The sequence below is a fragment of the Polypterus senegalus genome, chromosome 15, assembly GCF_016835505.1.
Source record: "Polypterus senegalus isolate Bchr_013 chromosome 15, ASM1683550v1, whole genome shotgun sequence".
NCBI lineage: Eukaryota > Metazoa > Chordata > Cladistia > Polypteriformes > Polypteridae > Polypterus > Polypterus senegalus.
In genome coordinates, this window is record NC_053168.1 from 67,281,524 (window position 1) to 67,306,908 (window position 25,385).

The window sequence follows — 25,385 nt, forward strand, 5'->3', positions numbered from 1 at the left end:
GACCTTAACAGCTTACAGAAAGTAGGCATTTAAGGTCACAGTTCTAAAACGCAGGACACTAAAGAGACTTGTCTACCGACTGTGAAAAACACCCAAAGAAAGATGCCCAGGGTCCCTGCTCATCTGCGTGAACGTGCATTAGGCATGCTGCAGGGAGGCATGAGGACTGCTGATGTGGCTAGGGCAATAAATTGCCATGTCCGCACTGTGAGACGCCTAAGACAGCGCTACAGGGAGACAGGAAGGACAGCTGATCATCCTTGCAGTGGAAGACCACGTGTAACAACACCTGCACAGGATCGGTACATCCGAATATCACACCTGCATGACAGGTACAGGATGGCCACTACAACTGCCCGAGTCACACCAAGAACACACAATCCCTCCATCAGTGCTCAGACTGTCCGCAATAGGCTGAGAGAGGCAGGACTGAGGGCTTGTAGGCCTGTTGTAAGGCAGGTCCTTACTAGACATCACCAGCAACAACGCCGCCTATGGGCACAAACCCACCTTCGCTGGACCAGACAGGAGTGCCAAAAAGTGCTCTTCACTGATGAGTCACGGTTTTGTCTCACCAGGGGTGATGGATGGATTCGTGTTTATCGTCGAAGGAATTGAGCACGTCTGGGACCTGTTGGATCGCAGGGTGAGGGCTAGGACCATTCCCCCCAGAAATGTCCAGGAACTTGCAGGTGCCTTGGTGGAAGAGTGGGGTAACATCTCACAGCAAGAACTGACAAATCTGGTCCAGTCCATGAGGAGGAGATGCACTGCAGTACTTCAAGCAGCTGGTGGCCACACCAGATACTGACTGGTACTTTTGATTTTGAGCCTCCCTTCATTCAGGGACACATTGTGAAACATTTTTAGTTTATGTCCTATGGTGTTGACTCTTTTAGTGTTCATACAAATATTTACACATTAAGTTTACTGAAAGTAAAAACAGTTGAAAGTCAGAGGAAGTTTCTTTTGTTACTGAGTACATATACATATATACACATATCAACATATACAGGGTGGGCCATTTATATGGATACACCTTAATAAAATGGGAATGGTTGGTGATATTAACTTCCTGTTTGTGGCACATTAGTATATGTGAGGGGGAAAACTTTTCAAGATGGGTGGTGACCATGGTGGCCATTTTGAAGTCGGCCATTTTGGATCCAACTTTTGTTTTTCAATAGGAAGAGGGTCATGTGACACATCAAACTTATTGGGAATTTCACAAGAAAAACAATGGTGTGCTTGGTTTTAACGTAACTTTATTCTTTCATGAGTTATTTACAAGTTTCTGACCACTTATAAAATGTGTTCAATGTGCTGCCCATTGTGTTGGATTGTCAATGCAACCCTCTTCTCCCACTCTTCACACACTGACAGCAACACTGCAGGAGAAATGCTAGCACAGGCTTCCAGTATCCGTAGTTTCAAGTGCTGCACATCTCGTATCTTCACAGCATAGACAATTGCCTTCAGATGACCCCAAAGATAAAAGTCTAAGGGGGTCAGATCGGGAAACCTTGGGGGCCATTCAACTGGCCCACGACGACCAATCCACTTTCCAGGAAACTGTTCATCTAGGAATGCTCGGACCTGACACCCATAATGTGGTGGTGCACCATCTTGCTGGAAAAACTCAGGGAACGTGCCAGCTTCAGTGCATAAAGAGGGAAACACATCATCATGTAGCAATTTCGCATATCCAGTGGCCTTGAGGTTTCCATTGATGAAGAATGGCCCCACTATCTTTGTACCCCATATACCACACCATACCATCAATTTTTTGTTCCAACAGTCTTGGAGGGATCTATCCAATGTGGGTTAGTGTCAGACCAATAGCGGTGGTTTTGTTTGTTAACTTCACCATTCACATAAAAGTTTGCCTCATCACTGAACAAAATCTTCTGTGTAAACTGAGGGTCCTGTTCCAATTTTTGTTTTGCCCATTCTGCAAATTCAGTGCGCCGATCTGGGTCATCCTCGTTGAGATGCTGCAGTAGCTGGAGTTTGTAAGGGTGCCATTTGTGAGTAGCTAATATCTGCCGAAGGGATGTTCGACTAATGCCACTCTCCAGTGACATGCGGCGAGTGCTAGGACAGCCACTGATGTTTCTTCATTAGTGACAGTTTTCATGCGTCCACATTTTGGCAAATCCAACACTGAACCAGTTTCACGAAACTTAGCAAGCAGTTTGCTAACTGTAGCATGGGAGATGGGTGGTCTCGTAGGGTGACTTGCATTGAAATCTACTGCAATGACCCGGTTACTGCGTTCACCGGACATCAACACAATTTCTATCCGCTCCTCACGTGTTAACCTCTGCGACATGTCAATGGCTGTAAACAAAGAGAAACTTGTAAATAACTCATGAAAGAATAAAGTTACGTTAAAACCAAGCACACCATTGTTTTTCTTGTGAAATTCCCAATAAGTTTGATGTGTCACATGACCCTCTTCCTATTGAAAAAACAAAAGTTGGATCCAAAATGGCTGACTTCAAAATGGCCACCATGGTCACCACCCATCTTGAAAAGTTTCCCCCCTCACATATACTAATGTGCCACAAACAGGAAGTTAATATCACCAACCATTTCCATTTTATTAAGGTGTATCCATATAAATGGCCCACCCTGTATATACACATACATATACACACACACACACACATATACATATACACATACATACATACAGATAAATATACATATATATATATATATATATATATATACACATATATATATATACACACATACACATACATATATATACATATATATAAACACATACGCATACATATATATATATATACATACACATACACGCAGACACATATATATATATATACAGGTATATGTGGATATGTATATATATATGTGTGTATATATGTATTACACAGTAATCCTCCTCGATCACGGGTTGCTCCAGACCCCACCGATAGGTGAAAATCCCGAAGTAGAAACCATATGTTTGTATAGTTATTTTTATATATTTTAAGCCCTTGTAAACTCTCCCACCCTGTTAACATTATTAGAGCCCTCTAGACATGAAATAACACTCTTTAGTCAAACGTTTAAACTGTGATCCATTACAAGACAGAGATGACAGTTCTTTCTCACAATTAAAAGAAAGCAAACATATCATCTTCAAAGGAGTGCCGTCATAAAGGAGCGCTGTCAGGAGCTGAGAATGTCAGAGAGAGCGCTCGCAAAAAAAAGCAAACAATCAAGAAATCAATACGAGCTTTTAAGTATACAGAAGCACCGCGATAAAGCGGCATTTTGTAGAGGAGCGTCCGTGTCCTCTGTGCAAACAGCCCCTCTGCTCACACCCCCTCCGTCAGGCAGAGAGAGTGAGAAAGATAGAGAGAAGCAAACAAGCACCGCGCGGGAAACATATCTTATAGCATTGAGGAGTTTTAGTTAATATGTAATACATGCTCTGATTGGGTAGCTTCTAAGCCAACCGCCAATAGCATCCCTTGTATGAAATCAACTGGGCAATCAAACTGAGGAAGCATGTAACCTAAATTAAAAGACCCATTGTCCGCAGAAAGCTAACCAGCTTAAAAATCTGTGATATATATTTAGATGTGCTTACATTTAAAATCCAGCGATAGAGTGAAGCCGCGAAAGTCGAAGCGCGATATAGCGAGGGATTACTATATATATTTATATATACAGATCTACATATATACAGATCTACATATATATATATATATATATATATATATACATATACATGGCGGACGTTGTCGACCGTTATGACCGTTACGTGTAGAATTTCGAAATGAAACCTGTTTAACTTTTGTAAGTAAGCTGTAAGGAATAAGCCTGCCAAATTTCAGCTTTCTACCTACATGGGAAGTTGGAGAATTAGTGATGAGTCAGTGAGTCAGTCAGTGAGGGCTTTGCCTTTTATTATTATAGATATAGATATAGATATAGATATATAGATAGTTAGATAGATATATATAATGTGTGTGTGTGTCTGTATGTACAGTAAGTATGTATATATATATATATATACATATATATATATATATATATATATATATATATATATAGAGAGAGAGAGAGAGAGAGAGAGAGAGAGATACTGTAGATATATATATATATATATATATATATATATATATATATATATATATATATATATATACATACAGTGGTGTGAAAAACTATTTGCCCCTTCCTGATTTCTTATTCTTTTGCATGTTTGTCACACAAAATGTTTCTGATCATCAAACACATTTAACCATTAGTCAAATATAACACAAGCAAACACAAAATGCAGTTTTTAAATGATGGTTTTTATTATTTAGGGAGAAAAAAAATCCAAACCTACATGGCCCTGTGTGAAAAAGTAATTGACCCCTTATTAAAAAATAACCTAACTGTGGTGTATCACATGTTCAATTTCCGTAGCCACCCCCAGGCCTGATTACTGCCACACCTGTTTCAATCAAGAAATCACTTAAATAGGAGCTTCCTGACACAGAGAAGTAGACCAAAAGCACCTCAAAAGCTAGACATCATGCCAAGATCCAATGAAATTCAGGAACAAATGAGAACAGAAGTAATTGAGATCTATCAGTCTGGCAAAGGTTATAAAGCCATTTCTAAAGCTTTGGGACTCCAGCGAACCACAGTGAGACCCATTATTCACAGATGGCAAAAACATGGAACAGTAGTGAACCTTCCCAGGAGTGGCCGGCCGACCAAAATTACCCCAAGAGCGCAGAGACGACTCATCTGAGAGGTCACAAAAGACCCCAGGACAACGTCTAAAGAACTGCAGGCCTCACTTGCCTCAATTAAGGTCAGTGTTCACGACTCCACCATAAGAAAGAGACTGGGCAAAAACGGCCTGCATGGCAGATTTCCAAGACGCAAACCACTATTAAGCAAAAAGAACATTAGGGCTCGTCTCAATTTTGCTAAGAAACATCTCAATGATTGCCAAGACTTTTGGGAAAATACCTTGTGGACTGATGAGACAAAAGTTGAACTTTTTGGAAGGCAAATGTCCCGTTACATCTGGCGTAAAAAGGAACACAGCATTTCAGAAAAAGATCATCATACCAACAGTAAAATATGGTGGTGGTAGTGTGATGGTCTGGGGTTGTTTTGCTGCTTCAGGACCTGGAAGTCTTGCTGTGATAGATGGAACCATTCTACTGTCTACCAAAAAATCCTGAAGGAGAATGTCCGGCCATCTTTTCGTCAACTCAAGCTAAAGCGATCTTGGGTGCTGCAACAGGACAATGACCCAAAACACACCAGCAAATCCACCTCTGAATGGCTGATGAAAAACAAAATGAAGACTTTGGAGTGGCCTAGTCAAAGTCCTGACCTGAATCCAACTGAGATGCGATGGCATGACCTTAAAAAGGCGGTTCATGCTAGAAAACCCTCAAATAAAGCTGAATTACAACAATTCTGCAAAGATGAGTGGGCCAAAATTCCTCCAGAGCGCTGTAAAAGACTCACTGCAAGTTATTGCAAACGCTTGATTGCAGTTATTGCTGCTAAGTATATCTATATCTCTCTCTATATATACACATACATACTGTACATACAGACACACACACACATATATATATATCTCTATATCTATCTGTACATCTATATATCTATATCTATAATAATAAAAAGCAAAGCCCTAACTGACTGACTGACTGACTGACTCATCACTAATTCTCCAACTTCTCATGTAGGTAGAAAGCTGAAATTTGGCAGGCTTATTCCTTACAGCTTACTTACAAAAGCTAAGCATGTTTCATTTTGAAATTCTACACACAACGGTCATAACGGTCGATAACGGTCGACAACGTCCGCCACGTTGAACTTTCTTATTTATGGCCCCATCTTCACAAAATTTGGTAGGCGGCTTCCCTGCCCTAACCAAAACCGATGTACTTACTTATTTCAATAGTATGACGCCACTGTCGGCCACCATATTGAACTTTCCAACGTCACCAATTTTCAAACTTCCCGTGTAGGTAGAAGGCTGACCCGATCTTCATGAAATTTGGTTAGTGGCTTCCCTGTGCTAACCAAAACAAATGTACGTACTTATTTCGGTGGTATGACGCCACTGTTGGCCACCATATTGAATTTTCCAAACGTCACTAATTTTCCAACTTCCCGTGTAGGTAGAAGGCTGAAATTTGGCAGGCCCATTCCTTACAGCTTACTTACAACAGTTAAGCAGGTTTCATTTCGAAATTCTATGCGTAACGGTCATAACGGTCAACAAAGTCCGCCATATTGAACTTTCTTATTCATGGCCCCAACTTCACGAAATTTAGTAGGCGGCTTCCCTGCGCTAACCAAAACCAATGTACATACTTCTTTCGGTGGTATGACACCACTGTCAGCCGCCATATTGAACTTTCCAACGTCACTAATTCTCCAACTTTCCATGTAGGTAGAAGGCTGAAATTTCTTACTTATTTTGGTGGTATGATGCCACTGTTGGCCACCATATTGAACTTTTAATGGAAACCAATGTCTGTACTTATTTCGTTGGTATGACGCCACTGTCAGCCGCCATATTGAACTTTCCATCATCACTAATTCTCCAACTTCCCGTGTAGGTAGAAGGCTGAAATTTGGCAGGCTCATTCCTTACAGCTTACTTACAAAAGTTAAGCAGGTTTCATTTCAAAATTCTACGCGTAATGGTCATAACGGTCAACAACGTCCACCATGTTGAACTTTCTTATTTATGGCCCCATCTTCTCGAAATTTGGAAGGCGGCTTCCCTGCACTAACCGAAACCAATGTATGTACTTATTTCGGTGGTATGATGCCACTGTCGGCCGCCATATTGAACTTTTCAACAGTCTTTGTTACTTATGGGCCCATCTTCAAGAAATTTGGCACACGGGTTCCCAACGCTAACTGAATCCTACTTACGTACATATATACGTCCATAGCCTGCACCTTGGTCACCGTGTGAGGTGGCATTGGGTTCCCCATCCCAATGCCTCCCACATTGTTGGCTGCCTGCCTATATAAGACCGTCCGTCGCTCCGGCCTCTACATTCCCTTCCTTGCTTCGCCACGGGATTCACGTGATAACTACAGCCTTTTTGTTTAATCCACGGCTTCTCCGCTGTTTTATTGTTTGTTTATTACAATTATAGTTATTGTATAGGTATTTTACACTTACTTTACATTGCTCGGGTACCCATTTCCTTTATCATTCCAACCCCCATTACCATGTCTATTGAGATGATCACTATCGATCAAAGAACTGTCACTTACCAAGTGGTTTCCATGCCCAGAGATAGCACCTACCTTTTCCATTCTCTGTTACATATTGCACGGCCATATCAGGCTCACTCTTGATATCCGGAGGAACATTCTGTCTTATGTATTGAATGATTGGGACAGGTTCAAGGTGTGGACTGATGACGGTACAGGAGATAATTATACTACACAGGAGCACTATAAGAGTAAAATGCTTAAGCCCATTACCTATGGTTCTGCATGTGAGTTGATGGCTACCGCTGAATTGTTCGGTTGTCGCTTTCAAGTGTACCGAAATGGCCAAATATTTTATGCCTTTCGACAACCACTTTCAAGTGTACCGAAATGGCCAAATATTTTATGCCTTTCGACAACCACCAATGCCTCTTAAACATCTTAGATTCACAGGTGACGATTTCAATAGTGGACACTTTGATGTTTATGAATGTTTATACTCTCAAAAGCTGGATGTGATTTTATCGATGAAACCGGTTGTGTGCTTACAACGCTTGACAGATGCCAAATGTCACTTCAATACAACAAATTCTGCAAATACTGTCATAATTGAAACAAACCATGAAACTCAAACCGATTAGGACAGCAGCAATCCAAGCTGTGAGATTTGAGACAAGATTACTGTTCACATGGCCAACTGTAAGTTACATGCTCAAGAGTAAGCTCAGCACACAGCTTGGTCATGTTAGAACCGGAGGGCCGAACTGACAACATGGTATACAAAGAGATCCTTAACAAATAATTATTGGCATATTTTCCTGCAGTTTAAAAAGGTTTAATTATCATCTTAATAAAAATTTTAATGCAGTTCTTGGCCGCTGCGAAACGCGGGTATTTTGCTAGTCTATATATATATATATATATATATACACACACACGCACACAAACATTATACCTATATCTATATCTATATATATATATATATATATATATATATATATATATATATATATATATATATATATATATATATATATATATATATATATATATACCTATATCTATATATATATATATATATATATATATATATATATATATCAAATTAGGCTCAAGCTAGCGCTGCGAAGTACTGCCTTAAAAGTTTTATTAAGAAGAAAATTAAACCTTTTTAAACTGATGGAAAATATACCAATAATTATTTGTTAAGGATCTCTTTGTATACCACATTGTGAGTTCGCCCTCCGTTTGTAATATGACCAAGCTGTGCTGAGCTTACTCTTAAGCATGCAACGTACAGTTGGCCATGTGAACAGTAATCTTGTTTCAAATCTCACAGCTTGGATTGCTGCTGTAATAATCTGTTTGAGTTTCATGGTTTGTTTCGATTACGACATTATTTGTAGGACTTGTGTTGAAGTGACATTTGGCATCTGTCAAGCGTTGTAAGTATACAACCAGTTTCATCGATAACTTCACATCCAGCTTTTGAGAGTTTAAACATTCATAAACATCAAGGTGTCCACTACTGTAATCGTCACCTGTGAATCTAAGATGTTTTAGAGGCATTGGCGGTTGTCGAAAGGTGTAAAATATTTGGCCATTTCGGTACACTTGAAAGCGACAATCAAACAATTCAGCAGCAGCCATCAACTCACATGCTGAACCATAGGTAATGGGCTTAACACTAGAATTACTAGAGCCTACGAAAAAACTCGTAATTCCGTCCCACCTTAAACTGCTTCTTAAATCCCTTCACACCTCTCCGCCAGCGCCCTTTGTCTTCTAAATGTGCTGATAAAGAGAAGCCGGCTATTCCATCCCCCACCAATTTAGAACGTGCACGAACTTCTCTCAGCTCATGCCTTGATTGAGTATCTGGGAGTGAAGTGGAGTTTTAGAGTGGAAATAATAGATCGTTGTTTGGAACACACGCATTTCATGTCTGTTCCGTTTCTACAGTAATCTGTGTCAACACATTGTTAAAACAGAAACTTTTTATATTCTAGTAGTAGATGACAAAATGTAGGCATAAACTATATAATGTATGAAGCCTGAAGTCCAAATAGCAAAGAAACATTTTCACAAGAATAACACAATTGCACTTTTATTGAAACATAACACTGCAGAAACAAAAGCGCCTTAACAAGCGACATTGACACCAGTTTACTGTAACTGACTCCGTGGTTCAATAGACTCAGCCCCCGCTTGGGAATCAAGGGGTCGCGGGTTCGATCCTGCGCCCCTCCGTTTTGAGAAGTAAACTGCTCTTGTCTTACTGTTTTAGAATAAAAGCATACATTTGATTTCAGTCTGTAACAGCCGGTGCAATTTATGATCCTTGTAAAGGTTAGCTTTTTTTTTTATTCACTTTTCACTCTCTCAGTCGCGTTCAGAATCAATCCATACAACCCCATCTGACACGGCTGTTTTCACTAAAGACGCGCTATAGCTCTGCAGTGTACCACGATGCATACTAACGCAATCCCCGGTTCTGACACACAAACGCTGGCGAAGCTGCCTTCTTTGTATCTCACCGTCACTTGCTTTTCGTTTTATTGAGTGTTCCTGCCAGTCCCCGCATGTTGCTGTATGCTTTTCTTTTGTACTACAGGACATGCAGAGGAAAGAATGGTAAAGACCAGTAACTTCGGCGCTATATGCAATCATCAGACACTCCCCATCTGCCCGTGTCGCTCAAACACAGGAACATATATTGGGGTAAAAGTATAACAAAAGTGCACTTTTATTCAAGTGCACTTTTTCCATCGCCTTTTCCTGTAAGAAGCAGTGTACACACTTCTCTCTATGCTGTGGTTTCTATTACACACCTGAAAGAAAGAGACAATATATGTGAAAATATAATCGCACTAATGCAATATTATTTGAAAACGGATCGGGTGTGAATTTATGCAGGAACTGGAAATTCTCTGATCGGGACCTTCCCCAGGGAAGAAAGTACAGTGTCAGGTGCTCATTCAGTGTAATAGAAACCATAGCACAGAGAGGTGTGTACACTGCAACAAGTACACGTGTCGTAAATGTAGGAAGACGGTCCTTGGGTGTGTGGGAACTGTTAATATTTGAATGTGATGATTTTATATAGCACGGAATGAAAATCTGCACTTCTTAGCATTGCACCATGCAAGTGTCGTATCAATCGCCTACTGTAACTTGCTTTCTTTTTCCTTCGGTTATACAGGTAGTTTTGAATAAAAGTGCACTTGTTTTGTTTGTGAAATGAAGTGTCTGCGTGCACTTTTCGTGGCATTACACGTGTATTTTTTGAGCATGCCAGTTTGAGCAGTATAAAAAGTATTGAAAAGTATAACAAAACAACGGGCAGATGGGGAGTGTCTGATGATTGCATATAGCGCCAACTTACTGCTCTTTACTATTCTCTCCTCTGCGTGCCCTGAGTACAAAAGAAACAGAATACAGGCGCTATAGCTCTGTGCTGTACCACGATGCATACTAACGCCCCCACCGGTTCTGACACACAGGCGCTGGCGAAGCTGCCTTCGTATCTCACCGTCACTTGATTTTCTTTTTATTCAGTTTTATTGAGTGTTCCTGCCAGTCCCGCATGTTGCTGTATGCTGGATAGAGAGAAGTGTGTACACTGCTTCTTACAGGAAAAGGCGATGGAAAAAGTGCACTTGAATAAAAGTGCACTTTTGTTATACTTTTACACCAATATATGTTCCTGTGCTTGAACGACACGGGCAGATGGGGAGTGTCTGATGATTGCATATAGCGCCGAAGTTACTGGTCTTTACCATTCTTTCCTCTGCATGTCCTGTAGTACAAAAGAAAAAGCATACAGCAACATGCGGGACTGGCAGGAACACTCAATAAAACGAAAAGCAAGTGACGGTGAGATACGAAGAAGGCAGCTTCGCCAGCGTTTGTGTGTCAGAACCGGGGTGATTGTGCGTTAGTATGCATCGTGGTACACTGCAGAGCTATAGCGTCTTTAGTGAAAACAGCCGTGTCAGATGGGGTTGTATGGATTGATTCTGAACGCGACTGAGAGAGTGAAAAGTGAATAAAAAAAAAAAAAGCTAACCTTTACAAGGATCATAAACTGCACCGGCTGTTACAGACTGAAATCAAATGTATGCTTTTATTCTAAAACAGTAAGACAAGAGCAGTTTACTTCTCAAAACGGAGGCGCGCAGGATCGAACCCACGACCCCTTGATTCCCAAGCGGGGGCTGAGTCTATTGAGCCACGGAGTCAGTTACAGTAAACTGGTGTCAATGTCGCATGTTAAGGCGGCTTTTTATTTCTGCAGTTATATGTTTGAATAAAAGTGCAATTGTGTTATTCTTGTGAAAATGTTTCTTTGCTATTTGGACTTCAGGCTTCATACATTATATAGTTTATGCCTACATTTTGTCATCTACTACTAGAATATAAAAAAGTTTCTGTTTTAACAATGTGTTGACACAGATTACTGTAGAAACGGAACAGACATGAAATGCGTGTGTTCCAAACAACGATCTATTATTTCACTCTAAAACTCCACTTCACTCCCAGATACTCAATCAAGGCATGAGCTGAGAGAAGTTCGTGCACGTTCTAAATTGGTGGGGGGATGGAATAGCCGACTTCTCTTTATCAGCACATTTAGAAGACAAAGGGCGCTGGCGGAGAGGTGTGAAGGGATTTAAGAAGCAGTTTAAGGTGGGACGGAATTACGAGTTTTTTCGTAGGCTCTGGTAATTCTAGTGTTAAGCATTTCACTCTTATAGTGCTCCTGTGTAATATAATTATCTCCTGTACCGTCATCAGTCCACACCTTGAACCTGACCCAGTCATTCAATACATAAGACACAATGTTTCTCCAGATATCAAGAGTGAGCCTGATATGGCGCGGCAATATGTAAATACAGAGAATGGAAAAGATAGGTGCCACCTCCGGGCATGGAAACCACTCAGTAAGTGACAGTTTTTTGATTGATGGTGATCACCTCGATAGACATGTTAATGCGGGTACGGTTGGAATGATAAAGGAAATGAGTACCTGAACAATGTAAAGTAAGTCTAAAATACCTACACAATAACTATAATTGTAATAAATGAACAATAAAACAGCGGAGAAGCCAAGGATTAAATAAAAAGGCTGTAGTTATCAGCAGGGAGACGTGAATCCCGTGGCGAAGCAAGAAAGGGAATGAAGAAATTGGAGCGACAGACGGTCTTATATAGGCAGGCAGCCAACAACGTGGGAGGCGTTGGGATGGGGGACCCAACGCTGCCTCACACAGTGACTGAGCTGCAGGCTATGGACATATATATGTACGTAAGTAGGATTCAGTTAGCGTTCGGAACCTGCGTACCAAATTTCTTGAAGATGGGCCCATAAGTAATAAAGACTGTTGAAAAGTTCAATATGGCGGCCGACAGTGGCATCATACCACCGAAATAAGTACCAAATTTCAGCCTTCTACCTACACGGGAATTTGGAGAATTAGTGACGTTGGAAAGTTCAATATGGCGGCTGACAGTGGCGTCATACCACCGAAATAAGCATGTACATTGGTTTTGGTTAGCGCAGGGAAGCCGCCTACCAAATTTCGTGAAGATGGGGCCATGAATAAGAAAGTTCAACATGGTGGATGTTGTTGACCGTTATGCGTAGAATTTCGAAATGAAACCTGCTTAACTTTTGTAAGTAAGCTGTAAGGAATGAGCCTGCTGAAATTTCAGTCTTCTACCTACACGGGAAGTTGGAGAATTAGTGACGTTTGGAAAATTCAATATGGCGGCCGACAGTGAAGTCATAACACCGAAATAAGTATGTACATTGGTTTCGGTTAGCGCAGGGAAGCCGCCTACCAAATTTCGTGAAGTTGGGGTCAGCCTTCTACCTACACGGGAAGTTGGAAAATTAGTGACGTTGGAAAATTCAATATGGTGGCCGACAGTGGCGTCATACCATCGAAATAAGAACGTACATCGGTTTCGGTTAGCGCAGGGAAGCCGACTACCAAATTTCGTGAAGATGAGGCCATAAATAAGAAAGTTCAACATGGCAGACGTTGTCGACCGTTATGCGTAGAATTTCAAAATAAAACGTGCTTAACTTTTGTAAGCAAGCTGTAAGGAATAAGCCTGCCAAATTTCAGCCTTCTACCTACACGGGAAGTTGGAGAATTAGTGATGAGTCAGTGAGTCAGTCAGTCAGTGAGGGCTTTGCCTTTTATTAGTATAGATCTACATATATATATATATATATACTGTATATAGCAAAATCCCTACGCTTCGCAGCGACGAAGCACTGCTTTTAAATTTTTATTAAGAAGAAAAGAAACTGAGGAAAATATACCAATAACTATCTGTTAAGGATCTCTTTGTATACCACACTTTCAGTTCAGCACACCGGTTGTAATATGACCAAGCTGTGCACTGAGATTACTCTTAAGAATGCAACGTATAGTTGTCCAGGAGAAAAGCAATGTTGCCTCAAATCAATGGCAACCTTTTGTAGGGTCTGTCCCTGAGACTTATTAATCGTCATCGCGAAGCAGAGCCTTACTGGAAATTTGAGGCATGTGAATTGAAATGGGAGATCAGAGGGTATAACGATGATGCGAGGAATACATTCAGAGTGTGACGCTCTGCTGTTTTTTTGTGTAGCTGCCTTCACACAGCTTCTCCGCTGCTTTATAAACGAACAGCATATAAGCCCGTCGTTTCTCCTTGCTTCGCGGTTCTGTACTGTTTTATTGTTCGTTTATTACAATTGTTATAGTTATTGTGTAGCTATTTGAGACTTAGTTTACTGTTCAGGTACCCATTTCCTTTATTTAATCCGCGGCTTGTACGCTATTTTTTGTTTGTTTATTACGATTATAGATATTTATTGATTGCCTTCTTTAGCTGACTGCCTGCTCATATAAGGCGCTCCGCTGGTTTTTTGTGAAGCAGCCTTTACACAGCTTCTCCGCTGTTTTATAAATGAACGACATATAAGGCCATCCTTTTTCTTTGCTTCGCCAAGGAAGCTGCCTTTTTATTTAATCCACGGGTTCTCCGCTGTTTTATTGTTCATTTATTACGATTGTTATAGCTCATAGATATACATATCTACATATATACTGTATATAAACATATATATATATATAAATCTAAATATATATATCTACATATATATATTAGGGGTGGGACTCGATTAAAAAAATTAATCTAATTAATTAGAGGCTGTGTAATAATTAATCTTGATTAATCGTATGTAACCACACATGAAAATTTGCCCCAAATCGCAAATGTTTTTTTTTTAATTGAAAAGGGTTTTAGTGGGCGACAATCAAATAATAGACATGGACATGAATATTGTAAACTCAAGCTCTTTTAATTTCTGAAAAAAAAAAAATGCTTTTAAACTGCATTTCAATTCAAAACAGAAACAAAAATATCATCCCTGGCTAAAATTGGGCAGACTTAAAAATAAAGTGGTATTTTAAGTACTTTAAGTACATTTTCAGAATGGTATTGTCTTTAAATAATAATAACAAAATTTCAACATAAAGTGCAGTTTTCTTCTTAAAAAAATAAGGCAGAAACATAAAAGGTAATTTGACCAGCTTCACCTTTAAACTCTGAGTAACCTTAGCCAAAATTATTTTGTACATTAGGCTAAAACAGTGTGATCATTGAACATTTTTTAATTAGATGTAATTAGAATTACTAATGGTCACGGAAGTCCAATGATCCCCAGTAAGAGCCACAAAGTCCACTTTCTGTAATGTATCTAATTTTGCTTGCTTTTCAGTGTGCACAAAACCATGCTTTTATCAAGGCTTCCGTCGGGTAGTCTTTTGAAATGAAATTTTCCTCCGATCAGTTGTAGGAACGCGCTTTATTCCGACTCTAACATTTTTGTAGTTCTGATGTGTGCATCAATGTAATCAATATACCAAGAAATCATCATGCATTGACAAAAGTTCCCCTTTGCTTGGAATTGAATTGAAAGTGTGATTAAATGCGTTATTTTTTTTTTTAACGTGTTATGGAGTACATGCATCGAAGCTTCTCAGCTGTGTTTGTGCTAAAAGGAAACATTTTAAAAATAACGTAACATGATTGTGAATGTAATAGTTTTGTGACTGTTATGAGTGTTGCTGTCATCAAGGATTTGATTATAATTTCTTTCAATCAGGTTCGTATTTGGACAGTTTGCACAAAACCACGCTTTTATCAAGGCTTCCGTCGGGTAGTCTTTTGAAATGAAATTTGCCTCCGATCAGTCTTAGGAATGCGCTTTGTATCCATCAATCATAAAGCTTGGTGATCTGTCTTTCTGCGTTAACCGCATATTTTTTCATATGTCTCAAACCAAGGGGATGCAAGGGTAAAATGAATCGGGAAGTGCGCGTACATACTCAGTGCACCCCCTGTTGGGAATCGAACCTTGGCGCTAGATGTGAAGTCTCTACCATTACGCCACAGTGTCTATTTGAGAGTATGTAGATTGGGGTATATATATATATATATATATATATATATATATATATATATATATATATACCCACGCTTCGCAGCGGAGAAGTAGTGTGTTAAAGAAGTTATGAAAAAGAAAAGGGAACATTTTAAAAATAATGTAACATGATTGTCAATATACAGTAATTGTTTTGTGAGTGTTATGAGTGTTGCTGTTATCAAGGATTTGATTATCATTATTTCTTTCAATCAGGTTCGTATTTGTAGGATGTGTTGTGTTCAAGTTACATTCCGTGTTTGTCAATCGTTGTAAAGATAACATGTTTCATTCATCGATTCGTTTCTTACTTCATCAATAAACAACTTGTCTTCTTCTTTATCTGAGACGTGACACACTGCATGCACGGGTTATTTTTTTTACACTGTCTTCCTTTAGAGGGACATTGACTTTTTCCACCGTGTGCTTTGTTTCCGCAGTAGCTGCACTTATGAATATGCTTGTATGTATCACACGCTTCATATTTTTTTGCTGCCTTCTAAATTGTGTAATTCGGTTTCTGTTCAGCACTCTTTGGAACTGTTGATTTTTGTCTGTGCACTGCGTCATTTCATGTGAGCCGCTCGGTGTACATGCATCGAAGGTTCACAGCTGTGCTGGTGCCATCTCGTGTGATGTCCACGGCTGTATTTAATGTTAGCTAAGACCCGGCACTTAAAAGTTTCTCTCACAGTTTCATTGAGTTTGTGCCAAACACCACCCTGACCATCTCATCTTCCTCTGCATAAGCACAGTCCTTCACCCGTGAATATTTAGCGGCAGTGTTTCTATTGGATTGCCGCTGACGGATGGCCTTATATGGGCGGGCACTAAGTTACGTGGGAGGCGTAACTCCGCCTCCCACAGGCATCGAGCAGAAGTCTATTATAGTAAATGGACGAAAAAATAGGTTCCAGTTATGACCATTACGCGTAGAATTTCGAAATGAAACCTGCCCAACTTTTGTAAGTAAGCTGTAAGGAATGAGCCTGCCAAATTTCAGCCTTCTACCTACACGGGAAGTTGGAGAATTAGTGATGAGTCAGTGAGTGAGTGAGTCAGTCAGTCAGTCAGTCAGTGAGGGCTTTGCCTTTTATTAGTATAGATTACAAACATTAATGACATTTACAGGCTGCACATTTACGCAGCCCATGAAATGAATTTAACATTTTTATGCATCTTACAGAAAAGAAGCCAACTACAAACATCATGGACTGTGGAAAGCATCGGAGGGGCGTTCGGGGTGTTGGTGTGAAAGACTGCAGCAGAACTCTGTATTAAAGGACATCACTAACAGTGATATTCAGTAATGTTATAAAGATGATTTAAAGATGATTCTTTCAAAGTTAAAAACTGTTAAAATCTTGAATCTCCATTAGCATCAAAATCTGAAATTATTACTGCCTATGAAGAAAAACAAAATTTAGTAATTACTATTACTCACTGAAAAGCACGGTCCTGTTCTCCTCTTATCACATTCTGAAAAACAGCATTTCTACCAACTAAAGAAAAATAAATCTGCTTCATTCTGCTCAATCGTGGCTTGGCTCCATTAGTTAATTTGCAGTGTTTTTCTTTCTCTTTAATTTGAAAAAGCCCCTTTATGCTAATCATTGGTTGGCATTGAGAACTTAATGACAATATGGATTTGGACAACAGTGTTAGGTTTTTCAAAAATGCAAGGCTATGGCACAATAAAAAAGAATGTAGTGTAATCAGTTTATCTCACATGTATTGTTCCATATGTTGGACACAATAAAGTGCACGTTTGGCCAAGTGCAAGACACTGTCTGGCTGCCCGAATCTTGCTTTGTAGATTATGTCAAATATAACATGACAATAGCTAACAATAATCAAAACTGCAAAGGTTTCTTCTGAATACATTAAATTTTGCATGCTAGTTTGCAATAGCAAAACTTAACTAGAAACAGGAATTACACAAAGAAATAAAGGAAGGAAGATTGCTCATTAAGGGTTTAACAACACTGAATACACTGGTTTAAGCAACATTCCTCTGACAAGGGTCCAGATTAAAATTAACCTGGGAAAAGTGTTGTTTGTAAATGCAACATGTCTAAACACAATGCAAAACAAGACAAAAAGATGTACTCCAAGATAAATGCTGTATTCTAGCAAGACAAAGAAATTGTTACCCCAAAGTGGTTAAAACAAAAAAATACCAAACACAGAAGTTGCTACTTTTGATAACATGAGTCTTTTGTCAGTGCTCTTATTTAAACATTGTGAGCGCTGATGAAAGCATCAGGACAAGTGCACAGGCTAATGGGAATTTAGCTCACAGCCACTTGAGCTTTGTAGCTCACTTTCCAAATGCATCCTTGAGGTTCACCAAACTCTCCACATCCTCAAATTTGCTTCAGCAGGACTTTATTTGAATTAACCAGTATGCCATAGTTCTCCGTGCAATCACTGTCAGCATTGTGGTGAAAAGGGAAAGCAATGTGTTAGAATGTCCTACCCTCTCCTGCATTACTAACAACAAATACCAACAAATAAAATAACACAGGTCCACTTTTTTCCTACATCATCAAATTTCAATCAAATCAGTCAAAGCATTTTTGAGATTTTGGGTTATCAAGTTTTTCAATTAAGGGGGTTTACCCCTAAACAATAATATTTCGAAATGTCTTTTTTTAGTGAATACCTATTGTCCTAGATGTACTATCTATCCAAATTTCAACTTTTTGGTTAAGCAGGAAATAATGTTTTGTTGATATATGAGTGAGTCAGGAAGGTCAGCCAACTTTGCACTGCACAAATAAAGATAATTACAACAAAAAGTTATAGATTTGAGGGGAAAAAACAACTGAAAAACAGTTTTATGTTCAAGATTCAAAGCTACCATTTTAGGGACATTCTAATTTATAAACCAAACAAATTTCCAATGAAAACACAGAAGATGTGTGTTTTATCTTGGTAGAGTAATATATATATTGCTCTACTTACCCCTATTGTATTATTAATATGTAGCCTTAGAATGCCTAATCTCACAGATTTACCACTGTTTATAAGGTATTATTGTTTATAACTTATCCCCACCTTCCCTTCTATATCTATAACCTCAGGCAATTAGATGTAGTAAAAAGACAAGCAGGAGTTAAGTTACACATAAAATAATGTATTACTGATAATATTCATAAATAATAACAAAATGCAAAGTACATTTGAATATTGGCAACCATACAACCTGATAAAATGGTGATGTGTAATTCAGGTGGCACACAGACTTGTAGTTACTTCAAATGTCTCTAGTTAAGGCATCATTGGTGCTCAGCTTTCTACAAAACAGGCATTAAGTCTGTCTCAAAATGGCTGAAGCTGTGCTCTTGATTGTGTTGTCTTCAGTTCTTGGTGTGATGGTCTTCTTCAGTTGTTAGCAAGAGAAAGATACTTCTACATCATCACAGGTTAGCAAGAGAGATGCTTCTTCATCATATGTTGGTTATAGAGAATGTGGTTGAGCAAGCAAATTTATAGGTTTTCTGTCCAACCCCTACAGCCAATCCAGACAGCCATATCTCAGACCAATGGGGGAAATAGTACATCTTAACACCTGCAACCCCCTAAGACCATATTATGTTAAGCTAACCTGACTTTGTGTGGGGGATGAGAGAAAGGCTTTAGCAAAGAAATACTCATCAAACTGGTTTAAGACACATCCCCCAAATCCTGTCGTAAAATTACAAAGAAAAGCCGTAAACGGGGGGGTTTGGGGGGATGGGGCGAATACCTCTCACCAAAGTAACAGTAAATTACATTGCTTCGCCTAAATTACAAATAGACATACAAAACATTTATCAAGTTATATGCAAAATCTTACATCATAACAATGTGGCAAAAATACAATACAGCCTACTGTATACAGTATCAAAAATAAAGTAATATCATTGTTAAAATAATATTCTACAAGAAATTTAAAAAAGATGCAACATGAGGACCTGAGGCCTAGAGTGTCCTGGTGCCAAGTGCACATATGAACACCCTTATGCTTGAACATGGTGTTCGTTATGGACAATCCATGACGAGCACAGAAGTCCAATAACAAAACACTGCTCGGGTTCAGATCGGGGCCATTCCTCCCAATCACGCCTTCCAGGTCTCACTGTCATTGCCCACGTGAGCATTGAAGTCTCCCAGCAAAACGAGGGAATCCCAGAAGGTATGCCCTCTAGCAACCCCTCCAGAGACTCCAAAAAGGGTGGATACTCCAAACTGCTGTTCGGCGCATATGCACAAACAACAGTCAGGACCCTTCCCCCCACACGAAGGCGGAGGGAGGCCACCCTCTCGTCCACCGGGGTAAACCCCAATGCACAGGCTCCAAGTCGGGGGGTAATAAGTATGCCCACACCTGCTCGGCGCCTCTCACCGGGGGCAACTCCAGAGTGGTAGAGAGTCCAGCCCCTCTCAAGGAGATTGGTTCCAGAGTCCAAGCTGTGCGTCGAGGTGAGTCCGACTATATCTAGCCGGAACCTCTCGACCTCGCACTAGCTCAGGCTCCTTCCCCTTCAGAGAGGTGACATTCCACGTCCCAAGAGCCAGTTTCTGTAGCCGAGGATCAGACCGCCAAGGACACCCTGGGCCTCAGGTCGATGATCGAATTTGTGGTCGTGTCATCGGACTTGCGGCCATATGTCTTGGACACTCGGGTGAAGAGAGGGGCGGAGCTGTCAACTGATCACCACCTGGTGGTGAGTTGGCTTCGATGGTGGGGGAAGATGCCGGTCAGACCTGGTAGGCCCAAACGTGTTGTGAGGGTCTGCTGGGAACGGCTGGCAGAGTCCCCTGTCAGAAGTAGCTTCAACTCCCACCTCCGCAGAACTTCAACCACGCCCCGAGGGAGGTGGGGACATTGAGTCCGAATGGGCCATGTTCCGTGCCTCTATTGTTGAGGCGGCTGACCAGAGCTGTGGCCGCAAGGTGGTCGGTGCCTGTCGTGGCGGCAATCCCGAACCCGTTGGTGGACACCGCGTGAGGGATGCCGTCAAGCTGAAGAAGGAGTCCTATAGGACTTTTTGTCCTGTGGGTCTCTGGAGGCAGCTGATAGGTACCGCAGGCCAAGCGGAACGCGGCTTCGGTTGTTGCTGAGGCAAAACTCGGGCATGGGAGGAGTTTGGAGAGGCCATGGAGAACGACTTTCGGACGGCTTCGAGGAGATTCTGGTCCACCGTCCGCCAGGGGAGGGGGAAGCAGTGCAGTGTCAACACCGTATATGGTGGGGATGGTGCGCTGCTGACCTCGACTCAGGACGTTGTGGGTCGGTGGGAGGAGTACTTCGAAGACCTCCTCAATCCCACTAACATGCCTTCCACGAGGAAGCAGAGCCTGGGGACTCTGAGGTGGGCTCTCCCATCTCTGGGACTGAAGTCACCGAGGTGGTCAAAAAACTCCTTGGTGGCAGGGCCCCGGGGTGGATGAGATACCGAGTTCCTTAAGGCTCTGGATGTTGTAGGACTGTCTTGGTTGACACGTCTCTGCAACATCGCATGGACATCGGGGACAGTGCCTCTGGATTGGCAGACCGGGGTGGTGGTCCCCCTCTTTAAAAAGGGGGACCGGAGGGTGTGTTCCAACTATAGAGGGATCACACTCCTCAGCCTCCCTGGAAAAGTCTATTCGGGGTTCTGGAGAGGAGGGTCCGCCGGATAGTGAACCTCGGATTCAGGAGGAACAGTGTGGTTTCGTCCTGGTCGGAACAGTGGACCAGCTCTTCACCCTTAGCAGAGTCCTGGAGGGTGCATGGGAGTTTGCCCGACCGTCTACATGTGTTTTGTGGACTTGGAAAAGGCATTCGACCGTGTCCCTCGGGGAATCCTGTGGGGGGTGCTCCGGGAGTATGGGGTACCGGACCCCTGATAAGAGCTGTTCGGTCTCTGTACAACCGTGTCAGAGCTTGGTCCGCATTGCCGCAGTAAGTCAGCCCGCTTCCAGTGAGAGTTGGACTCCGCCAGGGCTGCCCTTTGTCACCGATTCTGTTCATAACTTTTATGGACAGAATTTCTAGGCGCAGCCAGGGTGTTGAAGGGGTCCGGTTTGGTGGACTCAGGATTGGGTCACTGCTTTTTGCAGATGATGTTGTCCTGTTTGCTTCATCAGGCCGTGATCTTCAGCTCTCTCTGGATCGGTTCGCAGCTGAGTGTGAAGCGGCTGGGATGAGAATCAGCACCTCCAAATCCGAGAGCATGGTCCTCAGCCGGAAAAGGGTGGAGTGCCCTCTCAGGGTTGGGGGAGAGATCCTGCCCCAAGTGGAGGAGTTCAAGTATCTCGGGGTCTTGTTCACGAGTGAGGGAAGAATGGAGCGTAAGATCGACAGGCGGATCGGTGCGATCCGCAGTGATGCGGCTCTGCATCGGTCTGTCGTGGTGAAAAGGAGCTGAGCCGTAAGGCAAAGCTCTCAATTTACCAGTCGATCTACGCTCCTACCCTCACCTATGGTCATGAGCTATGGGTAGTGACCGAAAGAACGAGATTGCGAATACAAGCGGCTGAAATGAGTTTCCTCCGCAGGGTGTCTGGGCTTTCCCTTAAAGATAGGGTGAGAAGCTCAGTCATCAGGGAGGGGCTCAGAGTAGAGCCGCTGCTCCTCCGCATCGAGAGGAGTCAGATGAGGTGGCTCGGGCATCTGATCAGGATGCCTCCTGGACGCCTCCCTGGTGAGGTGTTCCAGGCACGTCCAACCGGGAGGAGGCCCGGGGGAAGACCCAGGACACGCTGGAGGGACTATGTCTCCCGGCTGGCCTGGGAACGCCTTGGGATTCTCCCGGAAGAGCTGGAAGAAGTGGCCGGGAGAGGGAAGTCTGGGCCTCTCTGCTTAAGCTGCTGCCCCCGCGACCCGACCTCGGATAAGCGGAAGAGAATGGATGGATGGATGGATGGCAACATGAGGATTAAAGGAAATTACAACCACACATTTTTAAAAACACTGAAAATAAATTGACATGGGTTTCAAGAGAATCGCCCCAAATTGATGTAAATAAATAAATAAAAATGTATCACTAATCAAAGCCCATAAAACATGGCAAATAATTATTTTCCCAAAGGTGGATTGCAGGGGTATTACATAGAATTAACATTAAAATGTATTATCTTATAATAGTTTATCAACATGAAATTGAACCACTCATTCCTAAAGTGTGAAGCACATTTCCTTAACATTCAAGCAATATCAAATTTAAAATTCATGTCAAAAATAAAAAAAACACTATTTCCTAGGATTTTTCCATGGGTTTGTTTTGATGAATAACTTGGCTTTGAAGGGTTAGATTTTGTCAAAATGTCCATGTGATGCCCAGGTTTCCCACATCTGGATTTATTCTTTGATCAATGAAGTTTTACAACCGTGTCCCTAGGAGTCAATTTCAGGGCTCAGCTAAAGGCAATTCCACCGTGACTTGAGGGTGGGAACTATTGACTATCTGTATGAATTTCTCTGTCAAATAAAATTTATACAAACTGTGAAATATGGTGGTGAATTGCTAAAGCTGTTTTGGTGAAACTGACCCAGGGCTTTTTCTTAAAGTCAATATCAGCATTAACCCTACTAAGTATAAAGATATTCGCTCCACAGAATTTTACCTGTCAGAAACCTGCACCTTGGTCAACAATCAAAAATTTTGAACACACTTCAAAAATCAAGAATAAAAAATTTCCAGCATGTAAAACCACCAATTTTAAAATCTGAAAACTAACAATGCAAAAACACAGTTGTACTTAAACTTACCTGCAAGTAGAAACTGGTTTTGGTAGCACCACCCCAGCAGTGTAAACAGCCTGAAAAATGCCTTCCAGATTCACTCTGCGAGTTATCTCCCGAATCAGCACTGGTGCAACACGTTTAGAACGTAGCTTTTTATGCACACAGAGAAAATTTATTTCTACCATCTTCTTCACACTAGAAGTCAGAAATAATATTGAATGATTTTTTGTTATAATAAAAATTAACATGAAAAATTAGCTTCAATAATAATTTCACCATGTGCATTGAGGGTTAAAATCAGCTAAAACGCACTTTTACATTGAAGCACTGCTTTTAAAAAATGATTTTTAAAGTATATTTGCAATTCTTAGAACACAATTTTTATGTTTTATTATTTGAATTAAAATTTGAGATGTTCTTTATTTATATCAGTTTATCTTGCTTAATCAAAATGTCCATTACTTACGTGTCATAGATGCGAATGTTGGCAGGAATAGCACTAATAAACCCTACTAATTTCTTGTTTGAGGATACTCGGACTCCACAATGCCAGTGTGGTAACCAGCCTGGAGGACGAAGGGCCCTAAAATAGACAACAACAACCTAATTTAAAGATAAGCTTATCTTTAGGGTAATGATGGCATAAAATAGAAAGCATTTTAATCAGTTCAAACATTCAATCAAGTGAATGCAAAATAGCAAAGCAGCTCGATCAACACTGGAAATCATTGCTTTGTTTGGCTTATGCTTACATACGTCAGGAAAGGTTGAGCTTTTTCTTTTATTTTCTAGAATAAAATGTAGTTATGGTTAATCATGAGCACACCCCACTAGTTATATAACTCTGACACATTACTTTTGTTTGTACCTTTGGAGCAGAACTTATATCACTTACTTCAGGGATCTGATAAGGGATATCGGTCTAAACCTTTGGATCGGTCCATAAGAAATACTGATAATATTTAACCGGTTCTTATCTGTCGTATTGATCATACATCTCTGTCATTAATATTAGTGATGTGCATTAGTGTGTTATTAGTGATCAGATTAATTTAGAAAAACATGATAAAAGATTTGAAATATAAATGTTCATGTAAGTTTTCTACAAGATGAAAACAAGGAAAAATGCACTTTGGAGTCTATAGTGAAACTACTGTACATAAAGACTTGCAAAGCAGTTTCCTGTAATAAAATAAAATGTTGAAAACAAGTATCATCATATGCTTTTATATAAACAGATGTAACCTTAAGCCAGGAATATGAAGCGAGCACAAGTAGCTGAAATTTTAAATATATTTAGGCAAATACATTTTAAAACGGTTAGTCAGACATTCACTTAAAGGGATACTCCACCCAAAAACAATTTTTAAAGTTACTTACTCCATGCAGTTTGCATTAACAGCAAAGAAAAAAAAATTTAATCTCACATTTATATGCAGAGCAGACGTAAAGTTTTTTTTTAAAATAGAATAGGCATCTATGGTGAGCAGTGCTGGCTAAAAGCAAACCATATCAAAAAATGTCCATGAAAAAATATTACTAATGTTGCATAGTCTGGCAAGTCATTCAAGCATGTGCTCCCAAAATCCCAAACACATGTATTTTTACTAAAATATTTTCAAACAACCAACCCCTGCAAATGCTCTAATAAACTTAAATGGAATATGCTCAAATGCAGCAAGTATACAGTCAATTTCATCTGTGCAGTTTCACGGACTGCCACTAAATATTTCCGAGGCACTCCAGTTGTAGCTCACCTGTATTAATTGAAATGTAACAACAGAAGGCAGTGTTTTGCAGTGTACAAATGTCCTCTAAGCTTCTTTTTATATTGGTGGAAAAGGTAATACTGGAAATGCCTGAATTATTACCCTTGATTTAAATATACCCCCATGTCATCCACCCATCAACTCATATCTCTAACACACAAACCAAATCAAGTGATATTACAGTGGCCAAGAGCTC

General features: G+C 40.7%; 1 protein-coding gene across 2 annotated transcripts in view; it reads right to left on the bottom strand.

Annotated features, from left to right (window-relative positions):
* nmt2 (N-myristoyltransferase 2) overlaps positions 1-25,385 on the bottom strand; it is a 75,240-nt gene that overhangs the window by 27,823 nt on the left and 22,032 nt on the right. For both annotated transcript variants that reach the window (XM_039736658.1, XM_039736659.1), the window contains exons 6-7: positions 23,887-24,003; positions 23,445-23,615 (exon numbers count right to left, since the gene is read on the bottom strand). In XM_039736658.1, coding sequence (XP_039592592.1) covers positions 23,445-23,615; positions 23,887-24,003 — 288 coding nt within the window. The remainder of the gene's footprint in view (positions 1-23,444; positions 23,616-23,886; positions 24,004-25,385) is intronic.